This window comes from Misgurnus anguillicaudatus, chromosome 20, assembly GCF_027580225.2.
Source record: "Misgurnus anguillicaudatus chromosome 20, ASM2758022v2, whole genome shotgun sequence".
Taxonomy (NCBI): domain Eukaryota; kingdom Metazoa; phylum Chordata; class Actinopteri; order Cypriniformes; family Cobitidae; genus Misgurnus; species Misgurnus anguillicaudatus.
This window is the reverse complement of record NC_073356.2, coordinates 14,853,516-14,873,859: the sequence shown is the minus strand read 5'-3', so window position 1 is coordinate 14,873,859 and position 20,344 is coordinate 14,853,516. Positions and strand designations below refer to the sequence as shown.

Genomic DNA, 20,344 nt, shown 5'->3' with positions numbered 1-20,344 from the left:
GTGTTTGTCTGCTGCCAGTGTGCAGGTCTGAGCTAAGAGCTCTGTGTAGTCGTGGGATTGTTTCACTACGAGTTGGAAGTCAACGTCCAAAGTGGACCTTAGAAGTCTGTCCTAGTGAGGAAGACTAGAAGTTCGCTGTGTGCATATACTTCCTCTCCAGCCGCCTGAGCAATCTGATCTCACGAATTTCCGTGGCATAGTCACGGAATTTTGTGCTCATTTTTCAGTGGCATTCTCACGGATCTCCGCATTTTTCCGTGGCCCTGCTACGGACTGTCTTTTTCCGTAAGGATGTCATTTCATGTAAATCTAACCCTAAACCGAAGCAAAAATGGTTTGAAAACAGGAAAAAGCAGTTAAGCAAACAATCCGTGAGAATGCCACGGAAAAAGACAGTCCGTAGCAGGGCCATGGAAAAATGCGGAGATCCGTGACTATGCCACGGAAAAATGAGCACAAAATTCCGTGACTGTGCCACGGAAATTCGTGAGATCATGTTGGCCTGAGCCTCAAAGAGCTAAAGCCTGACGTCCATCCATCTACGGGTCTGTAAGTTGCCTCTATTTCAGCTAAAGCTTAGCATACTCACCTGTACGCCCAAAGCCCAGTGTGCCTATCTGTATACTCACCTGTACGCCCAAAGCCAAGAGCCCAGTGTACCTCCCTGTATGCTCACCTGTATGCCCAAAACCAAGAGTCCAGTGTACTTTCCTGAATACTCACTTGTACACCTAAAGCCCAGAGCCCAGTGTACCTTCCTGCATACTCACTTGTATGCCTACAGCCCAGAGCCCAGTGTACTTACCTGTATACTCATCTGTACGCATAAAAAAGCCCAGAGGCCAGTGTACCTACCTGTATACTCACCTGTACGTCCAAGACCAGAGCCCAGTGTACCTACCTGTAGACTCACCTGCACGCCCAAAGTCCAGAGCCCCGTGTACCTACCTGACCCAGCTACCTGTGTTCTGTCCCTCTAAGTCCTGGCAGAGAGGCTGTGAAGAAACACGAAGAGGGAGACAACGTTAAGGATATTCAATCCAATTCACGTGTGGACGAAGAAAATAAGGACAGGTTAAAGGTATAGCGGAAGATTTCCGTTTTCCGGGTGGATCATCAAGACTATTGGTCATCCCAGATGTCAATCATTCTGATTATATGTTGACGTATAGCCGTCGTACGTGCTCGCCTCTTTCTGCACATGCGCACTTTCACGTGTATGTGTGTTGTGCTACGGTTTCAACCATTCATTGAAGCTCGCGTTCTCGCTGTTTTTTTTTTCAAAATGTCTGAGGGTCGCAAGAGAAAAAGTGTCTACAATTGTATGACAAGAAGAGAAAGGACTATAAAGAAAGAAACAAGACCAGAATGTTAATGGGAGACTGGCGTGAGCTAAAAGGACAGGTTGTGCTTCCCACGCGAAGTTTCTACTGGAAAGGTTCATTTTGTCATGCTATTTGGAGAAATCCATTTAAAATCACTGCTAGTAAAAGTTGATGTAAGCTATGATTAGCGATGCTAGCCCTGGCACAAGTCACGAACCGCACAGACACGGTAACCATGCCGACAGAAACATGTAAACAGAGCGAAGAGAAGAACTGAGCTCTTGCATGCTCCCTCTCTCTGTCTCGTGCACGCGTTTAACAGGCGTTCCCTCTCGGGAGTGTTGCGTGTGCATTTTTTAAAAAATATCGAGGGGCGGTTCTTTTAAATAATTTGGGAAAATCTTCCGCTATACCTTTAAGACTTACCTGTGGTCCCCGTTTGAGTCAGGAGCGACTCAGAACCATCTAAAGTCCCAGGACTTACTTTTTAAGAATCCCCTTCCCCCCTTCCCTTTTAATATTTAAATAAAGATTGTTATATTTTATTCTGTTCCTCGTCTGTTTGGCCATTGGGGCATTTTGGGATCTCCTCGGGGTGGAAACTGAGGGAGGGGCGTGACTAGGGATGGGAATTGATAAGAATTTAACGATTCCGATTCCATTATCGATGTTGCTTATCGATTCGATTCCTTATCGATTCTCATTGGGTGAGGGAATAAGCACAAATGTGTATGTTTGTATTAACTCGCTTTGAAATCTGTTCAGAAGACACAGAACAGAGTATACACACATTATTAACCTCAGAACAAACTTAAAAGTAGGTGAGCTACTTCTTAAAGTAAAGTCCAGGGACCTATAGCCTAGGGCAGTGTTTCTCAACCAGTAATAATGTGATAGGACTAGGAATTAATTAAACAGAACTAGACTGACATAAAACATGCAACGTTTGGTCATGCATGCATTTGTTATTTTCTTTTGAAAAGACATGATGCTGGACAAAATACAGCAAATTAACCTACCGAAATGCAGAGGCATCTACTGTGGCAAACGGATGCAAATACCACCTTTTTCACTGATCGGCAGAGGTGGAGACTACTTGAGTATTTTGGTTGCATTTTCCAAGCATCTGTGCTTTATCAGAGTGTTGTCTTGGAAAATATTTACTTTACTAAAAAATGTTCACTACATTCTAAAGCATAGAATCATACTGTGTATTCCTTTTATATTGCATATTAAAATTGATTTAATACATAATTACATAAAAATGTGTACTTTTACTTTTCTTGAGTAAAAGTACAAAACATTACTAGATGTTTAATGTACATAAATATTAAATAAACCAAAAACTTGAAATTATGAAATGTAGTGGATTTAAAATGATGATAATATGCTTTAGAATGTATGTTTTAAAAAAAAAAAACACTGATAAAATACAAATACTTGAAAATGTACTTTTAAGTAGAAATACTTAAAGTAGTGTCCGCCTCTACTGCTCGGTGAAATGTGTTTATCCTCGCCTCGGTCATTTTATTCCTCCCTGCCTCTGTAAACGGAGTAGCTAGAGGTGCACGAGAGATACTTTCTGCAGCCTCTGAGCCAGTGTGAGAACCAGCCAGACTCTGGCCGTCATCAATTTGATGGACAATGACAACGGAGATCCGTATAGTAAAAGTTTACACAATGAAATGGCGCTCATATTAACATTAACACATTACCTTCGGCATTAATAGCAGATGGCATCCCGTTAGCTCCGCTGACCGCTGGTGCTTGACTCGCTGGTGTTGTTGTGTAATAGTGTATCAAACGCGACAGTCCTGCAACGCGACCGTATTGTCGTATTTTCACGTCAAATATAAGTTATTGATTCAACTGTTTCAGTGTTTCACGAAGCCTCGCTCTGCCCACCACTAATTATAACCAAACTTTGGATCGTTCTGCCTCGATGCAATGTTTGCTGCGTTCTTAACCAAAACAACACAGCGCGTGTGTGACGTCATGACACATTTGCAACGTACGAGCAGAACCGATAAGCGGAATCGTTAAGCAGGCATTCTAACGATTCAAAGGAATCGATTCACTGGGCACCGGTTCTTAAGAAGAACCGGTTCTCGAATTCCCATCCCTAGGCGTGACTCACGTTAGAGGTGGTCCGCTCCGACCTGTGACATTTAAACCCCATTCACACAGACCTCTGGTCCCAGAAAATACCCGTAAAATTGCCAGACAAGGGTCTGTGTGAACAAAAACTCGTTCCGTTAATCTTCTGGGATCGTTGCCGGAAAGAGGACCTAGTCAGATACACGGGTAACCCTCTGTGTGAACAGAAGCCGCAACAATGCCATAAAGGGCGTGTCGAAGTGAGGACGCGCGCGTCATCATCACAACGCAAGTTATGGTTCAGCTCCTTACAACGAGAGATAACGTGCATATAAACATTCACCACGAGAAATGTTGCAAACTAGATTGAAGCAGTTATCAGGAAATGATACATGAGATGCATAAACAATGACGCACGTGCCGTAGTGAGGACGCGCGTGTCATGGCAACATGAAGTTGGTTCAACTCTTTAAAATGAGGGATTTACAACATTCACGACGAGAAATAGCAGCAAACTGGACTGAAGCAGATATCATGTAAGTTAGCTTATTACTTACTGTGTTGAAACGGAGATCATTCAGCAGCATAAAAGAATATCGCGTCACGTGCTCATTTTAGCTATAATAAACGAAAATACCCGCACGTCATGCTAACAAGATAATATCGTTCAGCTCCTCAAAATGCGGGTTTTAAATGCATATAAACAATCACGATGAGAAATGTCTGAAAACTGTATCAAAGCAGAAATCAGGGAGCTCGTCAAATACTCGTACATTATACGTCACACCCTCACGTGTCTATACGGGAATTATCCGGGATGTGTCTGAACGCTCACACAGATTCCGGAAAAAGACTGTCTGTGTGAACAAACCAAAATCAAACTAATCCCGCAAAATACCCAGACACGTTTTACGTGTATTTTCCGGAATTACTGTGTGAAAAGGGCTTTAGAGTTTGACAAAAGTACAATGTTTTGTTTTACTGTGACTGTACACAAATATAAGCCAACACTTTACAGTTTGAATGATGTCGCATATGAACAAAATATCGGAGTATGTATTGTTTTTACGTTTGCACTGTACAATCGCGCCCCCCCCACACACTCACATCACGTCTCTCTCTAATAGTAGTTGCGCATAATTTTTTTTCACGCAATTTTATTTTTATTTTTATATTGTGTATATTATAATGTGTCTTGCTACTACTGGCATTTACAGGACCTCTTGCTGATGTGAAGGTAACTCTGTCTGTCCCTCATCATGACCAGGCTGTGGATGCTCAGGCTCGTGAATTCAGGCTCACGAATTCCGGGAATCCGTGGACCAATCACGGCTAGTAGGCCGACTCTTCTTCCTCGTTTTTTGACACGTAGCAGCATAAAAGTGATTGTATTAGTGACCCTGCTGTTGGCTGTTCATATTGCTTTTACTTTTTTGCAGACGGCCCGGCGACGGCGCTCCGTTGAACGGCCGTTCTGGACTTTTCCAGAACGCACAGATTGCCAATCCGTTCCTGGCTCTGGCCTGCCATCTCCGTTTCCAATTTAAAACTGTTCCCACTCAGCCACGAATTCTACGTAAGGAATAATTGACGATGGGCCATTGGATTATAGGAAAATAATGCAAATTAATCAAATTAATTTAGCTGAAAGGTAACTTGCATTACTTTTTAAAAAAATAACTAAAATATTAATGTGTACATTTAAAAAGTAATGCGTTACTTTACTCGTTACTTCAGAAAAGTAATATTATTACATAATGCAAGTTACTTGTAATAGCAAAACTCTGAATGAGATGAAGGCATGAATAGCTATCTTGAGATCTAAGGCCTAACCACTACCTGCTTAAAGCCTAAAGGAACACAGCCACTGTTCAATATGCTGTTCATAATATCCAATTCATTAGGGCCAAAAATATCCAGGACTCATTTGAAGAGCCGGGTGGGAATAACATCAACAGATGTTACAAGTGGACCTGGAGAAGGCTTATGCAATATTTGGATGGTGTACCAGCCTTTTAATGATAAAATGTACTATTTAAAGCTCGTATTTGCCTAGTGTATTGTCTTCCTAGAGTGAATTATAAGCTAAAATAGCAAGGACGGTCTGTTAGGCAAGGTCGAATTTTGACTAAGCATGCTTCCCCACCCTATTACAGTTTTATCAGTTGCTAACAAGCATTGTTTAATAATGAAACCACATTTTCAAAACTCTTCACACAGTCAGCGAGGTCTGTGTGAAGAGTCCAGACCAAACTGTGAACCATTTTTCATTGCTTTTAGACAACTCCCTTTTTTTAAATGCATCTTGGAAAGTACCCTCTCTGATTTGCTCTTCTTTGATCTACAATATATTTGCCAACAAATTCAGTTCCAAAGTAGGCCTATCCCTTTTTACTAAATCATGGTAATGAGAACACCTGGGTGAAATTTCAGCTAAAACAGCAATATTCTTGTAATGATTATTTATTTTGGGCTGTAAAATTGACAATATTTTTAAATAGTTATTGCATAAATGCTTTAAATTTGCCATCATTATGTTTTAAATGTGTTTTTTACCATTTTGAATGCAGTGTGTTAGCATTAGAAAAATGTGCTGAAAATACATAGTATTTTGCATGTTGTAAAGTAAGAATGGAAAAAGAGTTCCTGAATTTAGAAAAATCTGGTCACTGAATGCATTTTATCTGAAAGCAATGAAAAATGGTTCACAGTCACAGTTTGGTCTGCACTGACTTCTGTTTCGCTGACTGTGTGACGAGTTTTGAAAATGTGGTTTCAGTATTGAACAAAGTTATACGTTGGGGGAGCATGCTTAGTCAAGCGACCAATCAAAATTCGACCTTGCCTCACAGACCATCCTTAACTAAAATATTGCTATTTTAGCTTATTATTCACTCTAGAGGGGATAGTTTGGAACTGAATTTGTTGGGAAATATGGATCAAGGAAGAGGTCTTTCCAAGATGCATTGCCAGAGACGACATGATGTTGATGAGAAATTGTGGCCAAATGCAAGAAAGATAGCAGAACCATCATTATAATTTACAATAATGAACATGTTGTTACAGTAATGTGTAGAATGTATTTTATTTATTCTTTTTTAATATCTTTCATATCTTTACAGGATTTTTGGTTACGCTTTAGATTACAGCCCGGAAAGTACTGCGTAAGTACAGCGAATTTACAGCGTATGTTTCTGTAATTATAGTTTACTTATGAAGTACGTACGTGTAATTATACGGGAACAATTTATAATATTTGGGTAATAAAGGGGTAATAACGAGGAAAAATACAAATACTATATGCAGTAAAGTACTGCATAAGTACAGCGAATTTACAGCATACATTTCTGTAATTATAGTGTACTTCTAAAGTACATACGTGTATTTTTAAGGAAACAATTTATAATATTTTGGAAACAAAGGGGTAACAAGTGCCACTTTAATTTACAGCCCGCAGATGTTGTATTTACTCTGTAACTACGTGAAACAAGGGGGTAACAAGTGCCACTTTATCTACTGCATATATTATTTGTATTTTTCCTGGTTGTTACCCCTTTGTTCCCCAAATATTTTAATTGTTCAGTTATAATTACACGTACGTACTTCATAAGTATACTATAATTACAGAAGCATATGCTGTACATTCGCTGTACTTACACAGTACTTTCCGGGCTGTAATCTAAAGCGTTACCGGATTTTTTCCCCTTTTTTTCATTTTTTGGCTGTAATTTTCTTTTGTAATTTTTCTCCCTATTTCAAACAATTCAAAATGAAAACAAGCATTAAACTATATGATAGCATACTGATAGCTAAAGCTAACCAGTTACCATCTGGTTTTCTATGTATTAGGTAACTTTTATAACACAACAATCTGTTTTTAAAGAGTTTGGATTTTTGTAGTTTTGTAAATTTTCTCTACTACATTCATAAAAAAGAATACATTTTAAGTTCTGTACGTTGCTACTATAGTTGCAGTTTTTGTGGTTGTATTACCAAGATGTTTGTTTATATGGAAATTAGCATTGTGCTAAATCCGGTGTATTTACGTCAATTCTTATTGTACGTTCATTAATATGCATTGTCCCATCTAAATAAATAAATGAAATGAATGAAAATGAAAGAAATACAACTCGTTAAAACTTAAAGACCGTACCTATATGCATTTTCTAGCTGGGAGAATTATATGCATTGATCGCCCCTCATGGTATTTCAGATGGCCCTTTATCAGCGTTCACTAATTGTTTCCCTAAAAAACAATCAAAATATTTATGAATAAGCAGAGGTTTTCAGTTGTTAATTTGTAACAAGACAGTTGTCAAATTTATCATAAGTTTCAGTTCACAGAAAATAAAGAAAACACACAGGTCTGTCTTTGTAAATGCTTTAATAGAACAAAAATGAAGCAAATAATGCAATTAAAATGCAAAGTTTCACACAATGTTTCTGGATATACTTAAACATTTTGCATCTAATGATTTTTAAGCTGTGCTAGATTACGGCTATTTTAATGTATATGGGTTTGATCTGAGAAGTTACAGTTTGTACAGCTCCATCTGTTTTCCAGAAGTGCTCTTGAAACTTAACTTATCTGAGTTATTGCGAGCTAATTCTAGCTTCCACAAGTCCTTAACCAGAATGCCATTTCTTGAGCTAAAAATGTTAGCAAGATGGGAAGGCATTGGAGAAGGTTTATAATTATTACACCGAGGGCCCTCTAAACTGGGCGCACATTGGACTTTATAGGTAAAAAAGAAGGTGCCATATTTAAAGACACAGGTGTCGGTCACAACACCACTCCGAAGATTAAATGAGCATTTACCAAGGAGTTCATTGCTCCAATTGTCTGCATCATATACTTCAAAGTATAGTCGATTAGCCATAAAAAAATTAATGGGACCAAAGTGAAATGATCCTCGCCAACGTGGGTTGTCATTATTATGAATAACCCTTGTGGGTTTAAATTGTCGACCAAATTTGACTATCACAAAACCATCTGTTTTACCACACACATCTCCATATAAACCGTTGGCATAGAGACTGAAGACTTTCAGTGTGGCAAGTCCTTTTTGAGGTGGACAGCAATTAGACTTTAGTATTTGACTGGGCCTACAAACACAAACACATCGATCTCTAGCACTGCACCTCCTGCCGCTGGCACAAGGTTTTGAGCAAACCTTCTTAAGAGAGTTTTCATTAATGTAAGCCTCAACAGCTTTCTTAAGTCCATTCCTGACAGGATCTCTTTCACTCAGTATTAAATGAAGGGGTTTGAGAGTGTAGTGCACAATGTCAGGGAGGGTCTTCAAAGACTTAAGCCAGTTGTTAAGGGAGTTTGGGTGTGACGAACCAGAAAACAGCAAATCTTCTCCATTTATGTTTCCTCCGATAATCTCTGTTTGCCGTTCGCTGAAAATGTTGCTAAACTTTTGACTTGCACCCATCTTCTTTTTCTTTTCTTTACAAAAATGTGTTTCTGCTGCCACATTTACTCCTTTGATTATTCCAGAGGCTTCCACATCCAAACAGTCTTTCACGGCAGTATCTGTGAGTCCACTCATTGTTGCCTGACAGGTTTTGATGGCTGTTATGGCTTTCATTTTCCCTCCTAACTTCACATCTTTGATAAAATGGGTACCGTATGTGCTGATCAAGCTACGGTAGGCAGTTGCATCATAGAATTTGGGAAGAGATTTGACAGCTTCAAGAAACTCCTGATGAAGAGGTGGTTTTTGGGCTACTTGGTACCTGTAAAATATGCATACATTCTGTTAGGTTAAATCAAAAAAAAAAAAAGAATGACAAACATGAAGAATAAAGCTCTCATTATTGTATCACCTGTAGAAGCTGCATGCAACTTCATGTTTGGTAAAACTGTATTTGTCTTCCTTTGATTTTGTCATTGCAAATTTTGCTTCTCTTGAATGGGTGCCACCAACTGATCCACCAACTAACTTCACATTTAGACCAACCTTCCAGCTGGCAGAAAGTGCTGATGATGAATCACTGACTACTGACTCACTTGATTCAAAGACCTGACTGGAGACTTTCATTGAACACTTTCGAAAGGTCCTCCAGAATACAACTGCTGCTGGTAACTTCTGTTTCACTCCATTCATGTATCGGTTTCTCTTCAGTTTACAGGTGCCGTTTCCTAAATCCCAGTTTTCTGTGTTGATCACGTAAGAACCTTTTCGCTTCATGGTCACAACATCAAATCCTTCTCCACCAAGATTGTGCCCTGGAACAAAGGGAGCATTTTCACACTCTTTTGTTGTGCCCAATTCATCTTCTCCAGAAATGATCATGAGAAGCAAAGCACAGAAAATAAGTTGAGTCCACAACTGCGCCATGATCTGTAAGATAAATGACATTGTAGATTTTTCGTCAAATTATTTTCTGTAGTAATATAAAGGTTACAATATGTTTACATATAAGGATCCTGGGTCAAACTGAGTATAAGACACAAATCCCAGTTTGACTTGAACGACACTCTGAATTTTTCCTACCTTTGTGTTCAAAGCTGAGAATACAGTTTGTGTGAAATACACATCGACACTCATATTTATATGTGTTGAACGTGTTGGTGACAAAAGTCTGTGGTTTATTAACAGGCAAAAAGAGTGGCTATGACGTGGGTATGACAATAATTCTAAACAAAACTGTTGGATTTTAATGTGAACAAATTGCATTAAATATTGTTTGATGGTTTTTACTTCTAAACATTTTCCAGCAAACCCCTACTTTCCCTTGAGTAAAAGATTTATACACATTGTGAAAGTCTCACTAGTGCATTGTTTAGTGAAATATAGTCAGTGAACAGCATTTAATGTGTAATACTTAGTTGGTTCAGGCAGGGGCGATTGTAGGATTTTCATTTTAGGGGGGCTCAGGCCCCCAATGAGAAAATAATAGAATATATATATATATATATATATATATATATATATATATATATATATATATATATATATATATATATATATATATATATGAAGAGTTTGGTTCCAAAACGCCATAAACGGCATTTTTGAAAAAAATGAGTTACTGCCAAAATCAGTATTATATCAGGTCAGTAGTTAAAAGTAAATTCTTAATTTTACGCAAAATCCAATATCCGCCGTGTTATTCTGTCATCTTTTCTCCCTTTTTTCCCAAAATGCGATAAACGCCACTGCTCCTTTTTTACAGAACGCAATAAATCCATTTCTGATATTACAGCCCACCAGTCACGCAATGTAAACAAACAATGGCGGACGCGCTGAGTACACGGAGTCCTAGTTTTCCTCATCTACTTTGTACTTCGTGATCAACAAACAAAACAAAATAATACTTTAATTGCATCGCTAAACCTGTGATGGTTTTCTGTGATGGGAAAGAAACGTAAGCCATCAACATCTAATAATTTCCCTGAAAGGCACTCGGGAGACGGGTGCTTGTTCTCCCGACAGCATCAAGCTTCTCATGCTAACACATTGACCCCAGAGGATCTTATGAAAAACTTTCCATAATTTTACTCAAAGTCAACGAAAATCGAGCAGGACCAAAACATTTTACAGCTGATCTCTGTGAAAGACGTTAAGCGAGGACGTCAAGTAACCGCAATGACAGTGATCTTAATATGACAAAGTAAGTGTTTTGATTAATGCCATTAATGTTCATATTTTTAATTAGTGTGTACAACTAGTCAACTAAACGAATATAACATGGCAAAGATGAATGCACATTTATATAGGCTATTGATTCAATAGATTTATAGCATTTTGAATAAAATCTTGACATGGATTTATTGCATTTTGTGGAAAAAATAATCTGTTTTTATAATAAATCTTTGAAAATCAACTTATGGATTTGAATTTTTTATGTTTTTATAACCTAAAGATGCTATGTGAAAGTTTGTAACAGAAAATAGTTGTTTTCATCTTGTCACTTTCTTGGTATAGAAAACACGTTTTTACCAAAATTTGTCAAAATGGATTTATTGCGTTTTGGAACCAAACTCTTCATATATATATATAAAATACTTCAAATTGACCCTTTCTTTCTAAAATACTAGAAAAGTTGCAAGTCATTTATGCTCATTCTTAGTCATATCACTCCTCGGTTAAATATGGTGTACCACAGGGATCAGTTCTAGGCTCTATCTTTTTCTCATTTTATAGGTTACCACTAGAAGGCATTATGAGGAAACATAACATACGTTTTCACTGCTATGCAGATGATATCCGGATTTACAGACTGTATTAGCAATATCAGTGACTGGATGGCAAATAACTTCCTTTTTCTAAACTCCAAAAAGACAGAGATACTTACTATTAAACTGAATCCAATAGTATCCAAACTGCTCCAAAGAAAATAAGTCAAATTAGACTACGTTCACATTGTCATCAAAATCGGATTTTCTGCTCATATGTGACCCATGTCTGTCTCTTTGTATGACTGTGTGAACAGCACAAACCACATGGAATCTGATCTTTTCGATTCTGATTTGAGCCACTTTCATATGTGGTTCTAAAGCAGATAGAGGTTGGATGTTTTGCAATGCGACCTCAGTCTGAACAGTCATATCGGAATTCATGCAACTTTTACATCATTCTTGATTGATATGCGTTACAATTGCGGAAATATAAACAACACATTAAATATTAAGCTTCTGTTGCACATGCCCTTACACATAAAAGGCCCTAACATGCAAATAAGTGTGTTTGACTTTCTTGAAGCGTTGTCCAGATGACGGACCTGCATGTGACCCGGGAGCAGACTGCCTCGGCTCATATCGTTCGCTCCCACGAACTGAGATATAAAACGCGTCGACTGGCCGGTCTCCGCAGCTCCGTATGAAGTCCACAACACCCGCTCTGTAGTCTGTGCGTTCATTTCCGTATTACCGTGTGCTGCATGTGACATAGTATTGGTCTTTTGCGCATGCAATGCAGTTCAGGACTACGAACAGTTCACACAGCTGTCTGATTTTAGCCGCATAGTGTGAACAGTCAAAGAAAAAATCCAATCTGAGCAAAAAATCAGAATTGGACATTAATGTTTGCAGTTTGAACGAAGTCTTACAAGTTGCCCATAGATGGCTGCACTGTGGTACCATCTTCCACAGTGAAGAATCTAGGTGTGATGTTCGACAGCAATCTATCTTTCAGTAGTCACGTCTCCCGCACAGCATTCTTCCATCTATTCTTCTTCCGGGTTAGCCTGTCCGAAACTGAGCAGATATTCAACCATTATACTGTATGACACTTGCATTACATACGAGCACTAATAGTATTTTGTTTCTCTTTATCCCTAGGACACTGAGACTAACAGACCCAGTTCCTGTTGCCATGAAGGTCATCACACCACTGATCTACTGGCCTTCCTTCAATGTGATCCCATGTCTGGCTCTCTCTCAAGGGTTTTTTTCTTCATAAGACTTTTTTCCTGCTGTTAAATCAGTTTTTTTCTCCTAGGAGTTTTTTCAACCCCTAGGGAGTCAGCTGACATTGGCTTAACTTATAACTCTCTTCTATAAGTTACAATATTACTACACTCGCTAGTACGGATTTATCTTAGCCGAGTACTCTGCTTCTTATGTGTTTTATCTGTGTTTTTCTCCTGCTTTTGTAATGTAAATATGTTTTGAAAAAATTAAAAAATTGTGAAAAGTGCTATATAAATTAAATTGAATTGAACTATTGAACAAAATACGATTGTCTTTAAACTATCTTGAATGATTAACTTTTAAAAGTTTTGCAAGTCTGCCAACCCACCAGAGGTGACTTTTGGTTCTCTTACAGGAGAATAAACAAGCTTGAACACTAATAAAACTTTACTCAGCAAATTCTGTTCTTGTGGAAACAGGAAATAGTATGTGTTATACAGGAAATACAAGCTGATGTGCTACTGAAGCTTGATTCTATGTTCACAAGTATGAAGAGCACAAATGCTTTATAAACAAGTCTGAACATTTGTAACTAACCATATTTTGTTCTGCAATACTATTGAAATTACTTTTATTTCATTGTCTCAAGTTGAAAGGCACACTTTCTGTCTGGCCTGATATATGTATTGGTCCTTTGAGCATCAACGTGGCTCTTGAGACATTACTGTGGGTTTACACCAAACGTGAGTTCAATGATTTGCGCGAGTAGATTACATACAAAGTCAATGCAAAGACACCATCAGATGCGCGTGGGGCGATGCGAATGACGAGATATAGGTGCGTTTGCCATGAAAACGCACTATTTGCCTTAAACAAGCTAAAAATTTGCATGACACAAAGTTAAATACCGCGAGTAATCACTGCACACTGAAGGTGGTGATGGGCTTTGTCCCAGACCTGCTTGTTGTCCTGGAACTAGTGATTGACTGGTCAAAGTCAACAATTCTGCTGAATGTACATACAGAGAAAGACATACAGAGTATTGAAATGTTGTTCCCTCAACCCTGCAGAGTACAACAGCCAGACCACAGGTAGTGTGGTGGAAGAAATTTGAGAATGCGCTGGAAAGGGGTGAGACCTTTGTGAGATTGACAAAAGGCAAATTTGGCCTTAGTGAGATACTGGCCCCATAAGCTCTAGTGGCCATGACAGAAGATTCTTAAAAAGCAGCAGAGCCCCTAAATTGTCCTATGTCTTTCCATTGGTTTGTGGTTCGTAACATCATGGTCACACCTACAGTAGGAGCACCATGTGAGCGTAAACAGTGGACTATGATCAGAAGAACTATGACTTCAGGAAAATATAAATATGGGATACCTAGAATACATGGCTTCAGCAGTACAGAGACCTTAAAAGACACCAGTAAGGTACAAAATATGTATATATTTTGAACTTTAAAATTACTTTTGTTTTGGACCAGCTTTTACATTGACAAAGATCCTTGAAGGGGCCATTGGAGTTTGCTTATCCAGTCTCCAAAGTCAAGGTCTTTCAAAACAAATAAAAGAATCTTAAATTGGATCCTATAACCAACAAAGGGATGGACAGATGAAATGCTTTTCCTAGCTACTACATTTTGAACCAGTTGCAAGTGATACAGAGACCTACGCAGGGCCGTTGCCAGAACATACAGAACTCATTTAAAACAGATCAATACAAGTTCAGTCTACAATGGCAACAACACACATGAGTTACCTCTGTAGCATATATTAGGGTTAAGAATTTCCATAACCCATCTAACAAGCTGAGTGGGAATAACAAAAAAATGTTACAAGTAGACCTGGAGAAGGCTTATGCAATAGTAGGTGGGTGTACCAGATCCTCGAGGAAATGGTCCCTGATAAAGTGATAAGGATAATGGCATGTAGGGTATGTGATTTACTTGGGGTATGGGCTAAGATAGTGATTTTATCGGCTAATTCTGTCCTATGTTTACAAAATGTAAGCCATTAAAGGGGACATTCCAGAAGACGTTTTTAAGATATTAAAAAAAATCTTTGATGTCCCTATAGTACATATGTGAAGTTTTAGCTCAAAATACCATATAGGTAATTTATTGTGGCATGTTAAAATAGGCACTTTATGGGGCTGAGCAAAAATGCACCGTTTTTGTGTGTATCCCTTTAAATCCTAACGAGCTGCTCAGGTGGGTGGAGTCTCAAGCGCTGGCACTGCAGACAGAGCATCGAGGGAGATTCTCTCACGAAAGAAGTTAGTGAGCGATGTTAAGCATTATATATTTGAAGTTTAAAAAGTCAATCATCTGTTTTATGCATCCTAAATACATGTTTATCAGCAGATGGGGAACATTGTGAAATAAAAATAAAGACTTTTAGGTTTCATGCTGCCTGTGTTTTAAACAGGCATAATGAGTTTCAGCATGTTACAATAAAATACACGTCCACAAACACTCAGAAGTTTACTTTTTGACCAAACCACATGCACATTTAAATGATCTGTAATAAAACAACGCGTTTAATGCTTAAACTTTAGAGAAACAGATCAAATGACATGTTTAAGTTTATTGTGTACACATATTGAACACATTCGCGTTTCTGTCAGTCTCTCATCTACTTTGTAACTCCTCATTCATTTGAAACTTCAGAGAAACATTAAACAACATATTTTTACTTATTGTGTATGATAGTGAATACGCGTTGTTCACTCACTCTGTCTCGTGCAGTGCATTAATCCTCGTGTTCATTTATATAAACTTCAGAGAAACATATTAAACAACATAACTTACTTGAAAGCGAACCGTTGCGTTGCTCTCTCTCTCGTTCGTTCGCTCACTCGCTCTCTCTCTCTGTTGCACTAAGGTAACGTTAATCCTTTAGAACGTTAATTCAATTTTTAGAAAGATTATTAAAACTACAAGTTATAAGGCTCCTGTTTGTGTTTGATGGAATACAAACGCGTCGTGCTGTCAGTCATTCTTTCTCTCGTTCACTCGCACTCGAGGTAGCATCATGGTTGGATACGCAGTTGAAGGGGCGGTATCATTATAATAAGATCCCTTAGCTACGTCATGCGGGGAGCGAAATCCGCATGACCTATTTATTCACATGCTTTCACAGAGAGCCTTACCAAAACAAAGTTACAGGGTTGCTATTTTTCATGTTTTCTGGGTTGGTAGAAGCACTGGGGACCCGATTATAGCCCTTAAACATGGAAAAAGTCTGATTTTCATGGAATGTCCCCTTTCAAACCCCCAATGAATGCTGTTTTGTTCAATTTCTAATCAGGCAAAGAATTGAGTACCTATAAAAAAGCCTTGAGATAATTGTTTATGACATTTATTATAGTGTTTTCTTCGCAGAACACCAGCGACCAGAACTTATATTTTATATTGCATTAATATCCAATTAATTTACTTCTATCGGTGCATTGGTGTATACAAAATTATCATATGAAGTAAAGGAAACACACAGGTCTGTCTTTGTGAATGCTTTAATTGAACAAAAATGAAGCAAATAATGCATTTAAAATGCAAAGTTTCACACATTGTTTCTGGATATACTTCTGGATATAACATTTTGCATCTATTGATTTTTAAGCTGTGCTAGATTATAGCTATGTTAATGCATCTGGGTTTGATCTGAGAAGTTACTTTTTGTACAGCTCCATCTGTTTTCCAGAAGTGCTTTTGAAACTTAATTTATCTGAGCTATTGCGGGCTAATTCTAGCTTCCACAAGTCCTTAACCAGAATACCATTTCTTGAGCTGAAAATGTTAGCAAGATGGGAAGACATTGGAGAAGGTTTGTAATTATCACAATGACGGCCCTCTAGACTGGGTGCACATTGCACTTCATAAGTGAAAAAGAAGGTGCCATATTTAAAGACACAGGTGTCCCTCACAACACCACTTCGAAGATCAAATGAGCATTTACCAAGAAAATCGCTGTTCCAGTAGCTGTCTGCATCATACACTTCAAAGTTTAGTTGATTACCGGTAGCCATATTGATCTTAATGGTACCAAAGTAAAATGTTTCTCGCCAACGTGGGTTGTCATTATTATTAATAATCTTAGTGCGTTGGGTTTTTGTACCATATTTGACTACCACAGAACCATCTGTATAACCACCCACATCTCCATATAAACCTTTGGCGTAGAGTTTGTAGACTTTCAGTGTGGCAAGTCCTTTTTCAGCTGGACAACAATTAGACTTTATCATTTGACTGGGCCTACAAACACAAACACATCGATCTCTAGCACTGCGCTTCCTGCTGATGGCACAAGATTCTGAGCAAACCTTCTTAAGAGAGTTTTCAATAATGTAGTCCTCAACAGCTTTCTTAAGTCCATTCCGGGCAGGGTGTGATTTATCCAGTATAAAATGAAGCGGTTTGAGAGTGTAGTGCACAACGTTAGGGAGGGTCTTCAAAGACTCGAGCCACTTTTTAAGGGAGTTTGGGTGTGACGAACCAGAAAACAGCAAATTTTCTCCATTTATGTTTCCTCCAATAATCTCTGTTTGGCGTTCACTGAAAATGTTGCTGAACTTTTGATTTGTACGCATCTTCTTTTTCTTTTCATTACAAAAATGTGTTTCTGCTGCCACATCTACTCCTTTGATTTGTCCAGAGGCTTCCACATCCAAACAGTCTTTCACTGCAGTATCTGTGAGTCCACTCATTGTTGCCTGACAGGTTTTGATGGCTGTTATGGCTTTCATTTTCCCTCCTAACTTCACATCTTTGATAAAATGGGTACCGTATGTGCTGATCAAGCTACGGTAGGCAGTTGCATCATAGAATTTGGGAAGAGATTTGACTGCTTCAAGAAACTCCTGATGAAGAGGTGGTTTTTGGGCTACTTGGTACCTGTAAAATATGTTTACATTCTGTTAGGTTTAAAAAATGTTCTTATATGACAAACATGATGTATGAAGCTCTCATTACTGTATCACCTGTAAAAGCTGCATGCAACTTCATGTTTGGTAAAACTGTATTTGTCTTCTTTTGATTTTCTCATTGCAAATTTTGCTTCTCTTGAATAGGTGCCAGCAGATGTTGCTCCATATAACTTTGTTTTCAGATCAAGTTTCCAGCTGGATGAAAGCGCAGATGATGAATCATTGACCAGTGACTCACTTGATTCAAAGATCCGACTGGAGACTACCATTGAACACTTTGGCAAGGTCCTCCAGAATACAACTGCTGCTGGTAACTTCTGTTTCACTCCATTCAGGTACTTGTTTTTTTCAATTCTACAGGTGCCGTTTCCTAAATCCCATTTTTCTGTGTTGATCACGTAAGAACCTTTTCGCTCCATGGTCACAACATCAAATCCCTCTCCACCAAGATTGTGCCCTGGAACAAAGGGAGCATCTTCACACTGTTTTGTTGTGCCTAATTCATCTTCTCCAGAAATCGTCATGAGAAGTAAAGCACAGAAAATAAATTGAGTCCACAACTGCGCCATGATCTGTAAGGAAAAGAACATTTTAGATTTTTTGTCAAATTATTTTTGTAGTAAAATAATGGTTGCAATATGTTTACATATAAGGATCCTAAGTTAAACTAAGTATAAGACGCAAATCCCAGTGTGACTTGAATGATCTTCCAAATTTTTCCTACCTTTGCATTCAGAGCTCAGATGAGAATACAGTTTGTGTGAAATAGACATTGACACTCGTATTTATATGTGTTTGGGTTGTATAGTAGCCAGGGGCGTAGTGGGACTAAAAAGTGGCCCTGGCCTTTCTCACCCAAAGTGACCCACCACACCCTGCTCGCAACACACATAGCACACTGGCCCAACATAAAAGCTACTTATGCTTTAAATAAAATCTTTTTTTATTAATTTATTATACAATAAAGCTTTGAACAGTTTTCCAATGACATCTTTCTTACCATGACATAAAATAATGTTAAATCTGAATCTTTAAATCTGAATCTTTGATTGGTTGTGTTTTTGTGTCAGATCTGAGGGTGATGAACTCTTACTTTACGTTTTATAAATCATTATCAAAAACAATTTAACTGAAAAGCTACCACAAAAAACAAAAACAGGTAAATAAAGGTGTGAACAGACTTTACTAACATGAGAGGCTGAGAAGGACACAGGTTTTTGTATACTGTCCAGTGTTGGGAAAGTTCACTTTCTACATGAACTAGTTCAGTTTATAGTTCATAAAAAATTTAACTAGTTTATATTTTAAAAATTTGAACTAGTTCATATTTTAAAAATTTAAACTAGTTCACAGTTCCAAAAATTTGAATTAGTTCATATTTTAAAAATTTAAACTAGTTCACAGTTCCAAAAATGAACAAATGTATAGTTTTCCCCCCCCATATTATTTGTTTAAAATTATTGCTATTATAGCCCATATAGAACCACAGACAGCAATTATTTGATCAGTTTTAACACTGAAGCTAAATGCGTCAGCTTTAAATGATTATCCAATCAGGGTTTACATTAACATTGACTGTCTTTTAATTTTTGTATTTGCTTGCACATACCTTGAAAGGCTAGCTGGGTGCTTCAAGGGGGTCGCACACCGGGCGAGAAGCGCTGGGCGGCGTCACGTGTAGGACAACTCGCAGGTATCGCACACCGCACGTGCACGTTCAATAGCATTAGCTTAGTCAGAGTCTATTTTAAGAATCCAGAATATGCGTTAGCAGCCTATGTTACAATACAAATTATAATGTTATTTAATGACAAACTATGTGAGTGGCGCGGCAGGGATTTCAGCAGCGTCCAGAGTCAGTACGTCACATCCATGCTGCTTTTTGTTTTGATGCAGCTGTGAAACACTGGTGGCTGGTGTTGCCAGATTGGGTGTTTTTTCCGCTACACATTAAGGCCTGTTTACAGTGTGTTTTAGCCTGGTTTTCGTCTGGAAGACTCTATTGAAATCTGGCACCCTATTGAGCAACGTTAAACTGAGAGAGCGTGCCGTTCACAAACACCAGAATGAACGAATTTACAGTAACGTTCATCAGGCAGTAATACAGTACGTTCAGTTCACATTCGTCCGAAATATGAATTAGTTCATGAACTTTCGTTCAATGAACTCGTTCAGGCACAACACTGATACTGTCCAACATACAAGTATTTTTGTCTAAACAAAAGGGAACAAATAAAATGTACTTACAAAATCTCTTTCTCAAAGAAAACCTAAAAAAAATAAAAAAAAATGTAGTAGCTTTAGATTTATAAAATTGTATTAACACAAACTTAGCCCCTAAAATAAAAAAGAATATGTTAATGAGAAGGGTCATGTTTTTCTTCAGGTATAGCAATGGCACAGAGTGGCAGTACTAGTGTAGACACGTGTTCTGTGTCAACAACTATCACATCTGTGCTCCCACAAAACGACAATGTCCAAAATCACAATTTAAGTCATTTATGTCACTGTCTCTGTATGTATTTACAGTATATAAGCGTGCATATTCTTTACCCTGGACATTGCGTTATAAACATCCTTTCACAATTCTTGCACCCTTTACATAAACTGCATCTTTAACAGGTCTGGTAACAGA

The 20,344-nt window shown here is 38.1% G+C and overlaps 3 protein-coding genes across 4 annotated transcripts in view; 1 reads left to right on the top strand and 2 right to left on the bottom strand.

The window, feature by feature from the left end:
* Positions 1-7,791: 7,791 nt before the first annotated feature.
* LOC129454429 (perforin-1-like) lies at positions 7,792-10,182 on the bottom strand. Its single transcript, XM_073857953.1, has 2 exons — positions 9,258-10,182; positions 7,792-9,167 (listed from the first exon to the last, which is right to left on the bottom strand). The coding sequence occupies exons 1-2, from the start codon at positions 9,791-9,793 to the stop codon at positions 7,955-7,957; spliced, it is 1,749 nt and encodes a 582-aa protein (XP_073714054.1). The 5' UTR covers positions 9,794-10,182; the 3' UTR covers positions 7,792-7,954.
* A 243-nt stretch (positions 10,183-10,425) lies between these two features.
* LOC129454437 (uncharacterized) overlaps positions 10,426-20,344 on the top strand; it is an 86,269-nt gene continuing 76,350 nt past the window's right edge. Inside the window, exon 1 of the mRNA XM_073858168.1 lies at positions 10,426-11,048. The gene's annotated coding sequence lies outside the window, so the exon portion shown is untranslated. The remainder of the gene's footprint in view (positions 11,049-20,344) is intronic.
* Positions 16,284-19,480, bottom strand: LOC129454433 (perforin-1-like). 2 transcript variants are annotated; one of them, XM_073858152.1, is made up of 3 exons: positions 19,319-19,480; positions 17,764-18,281; positions 16,284-17,677 (listed from the first exon to the last, which is right to left on the bottom strand). In XM_073858152.1, the coding sequence occupies exons 2-3, from the start codon at positions 18,276-18,278 to the stop codon at positions 16,456-16,458; spliced, it is 1,737 nt and encodes a 578-aa protein (XP_073714253.1). In that variant the 5' UTR covers positions 18,279-18,281; positions 19,319-19,480; the 3' UTR covers positions 16,284-16,455. The 2 variants fall into 2 exon arrangements, with proteins under 2 accessions (XP_073714253.1, XP_055074933.2); XM_055218958.2 differs by lacking the exon at positions 19,319-19,480 and adding an exon at positions 18,434-18,499.

Coding starts and splice junctions, on each gene's coding strand:
- LOC129454429 (XM_073857953.1), bottom strand. CDS start 9,793: ATGTCATTTATCTTACAGATCATGGCGCAGTTGTGGACTCAACTTATT. Junction 9,168..9,257: donor GTTGCATGCAGCTTCTACAG/GTGATACAATAA, acceptor CATATTTTACAG/GTACCAAGTAGCCCAAAAAC.
- LOC129454433 (XM_073858152.1), bottom strand. CDS start 18,278: ATGGCGCAGTTGTGGACTCAATTTATTTTCTGTGCTTTACTTCTCATG. Junction 17,678..17,763: donor GTTGCATGCAGCTTTTACAG/GTGATACAGTAA, acceptor CATATTTTACAG/GTACCAAGTAGCCCAAAAAC.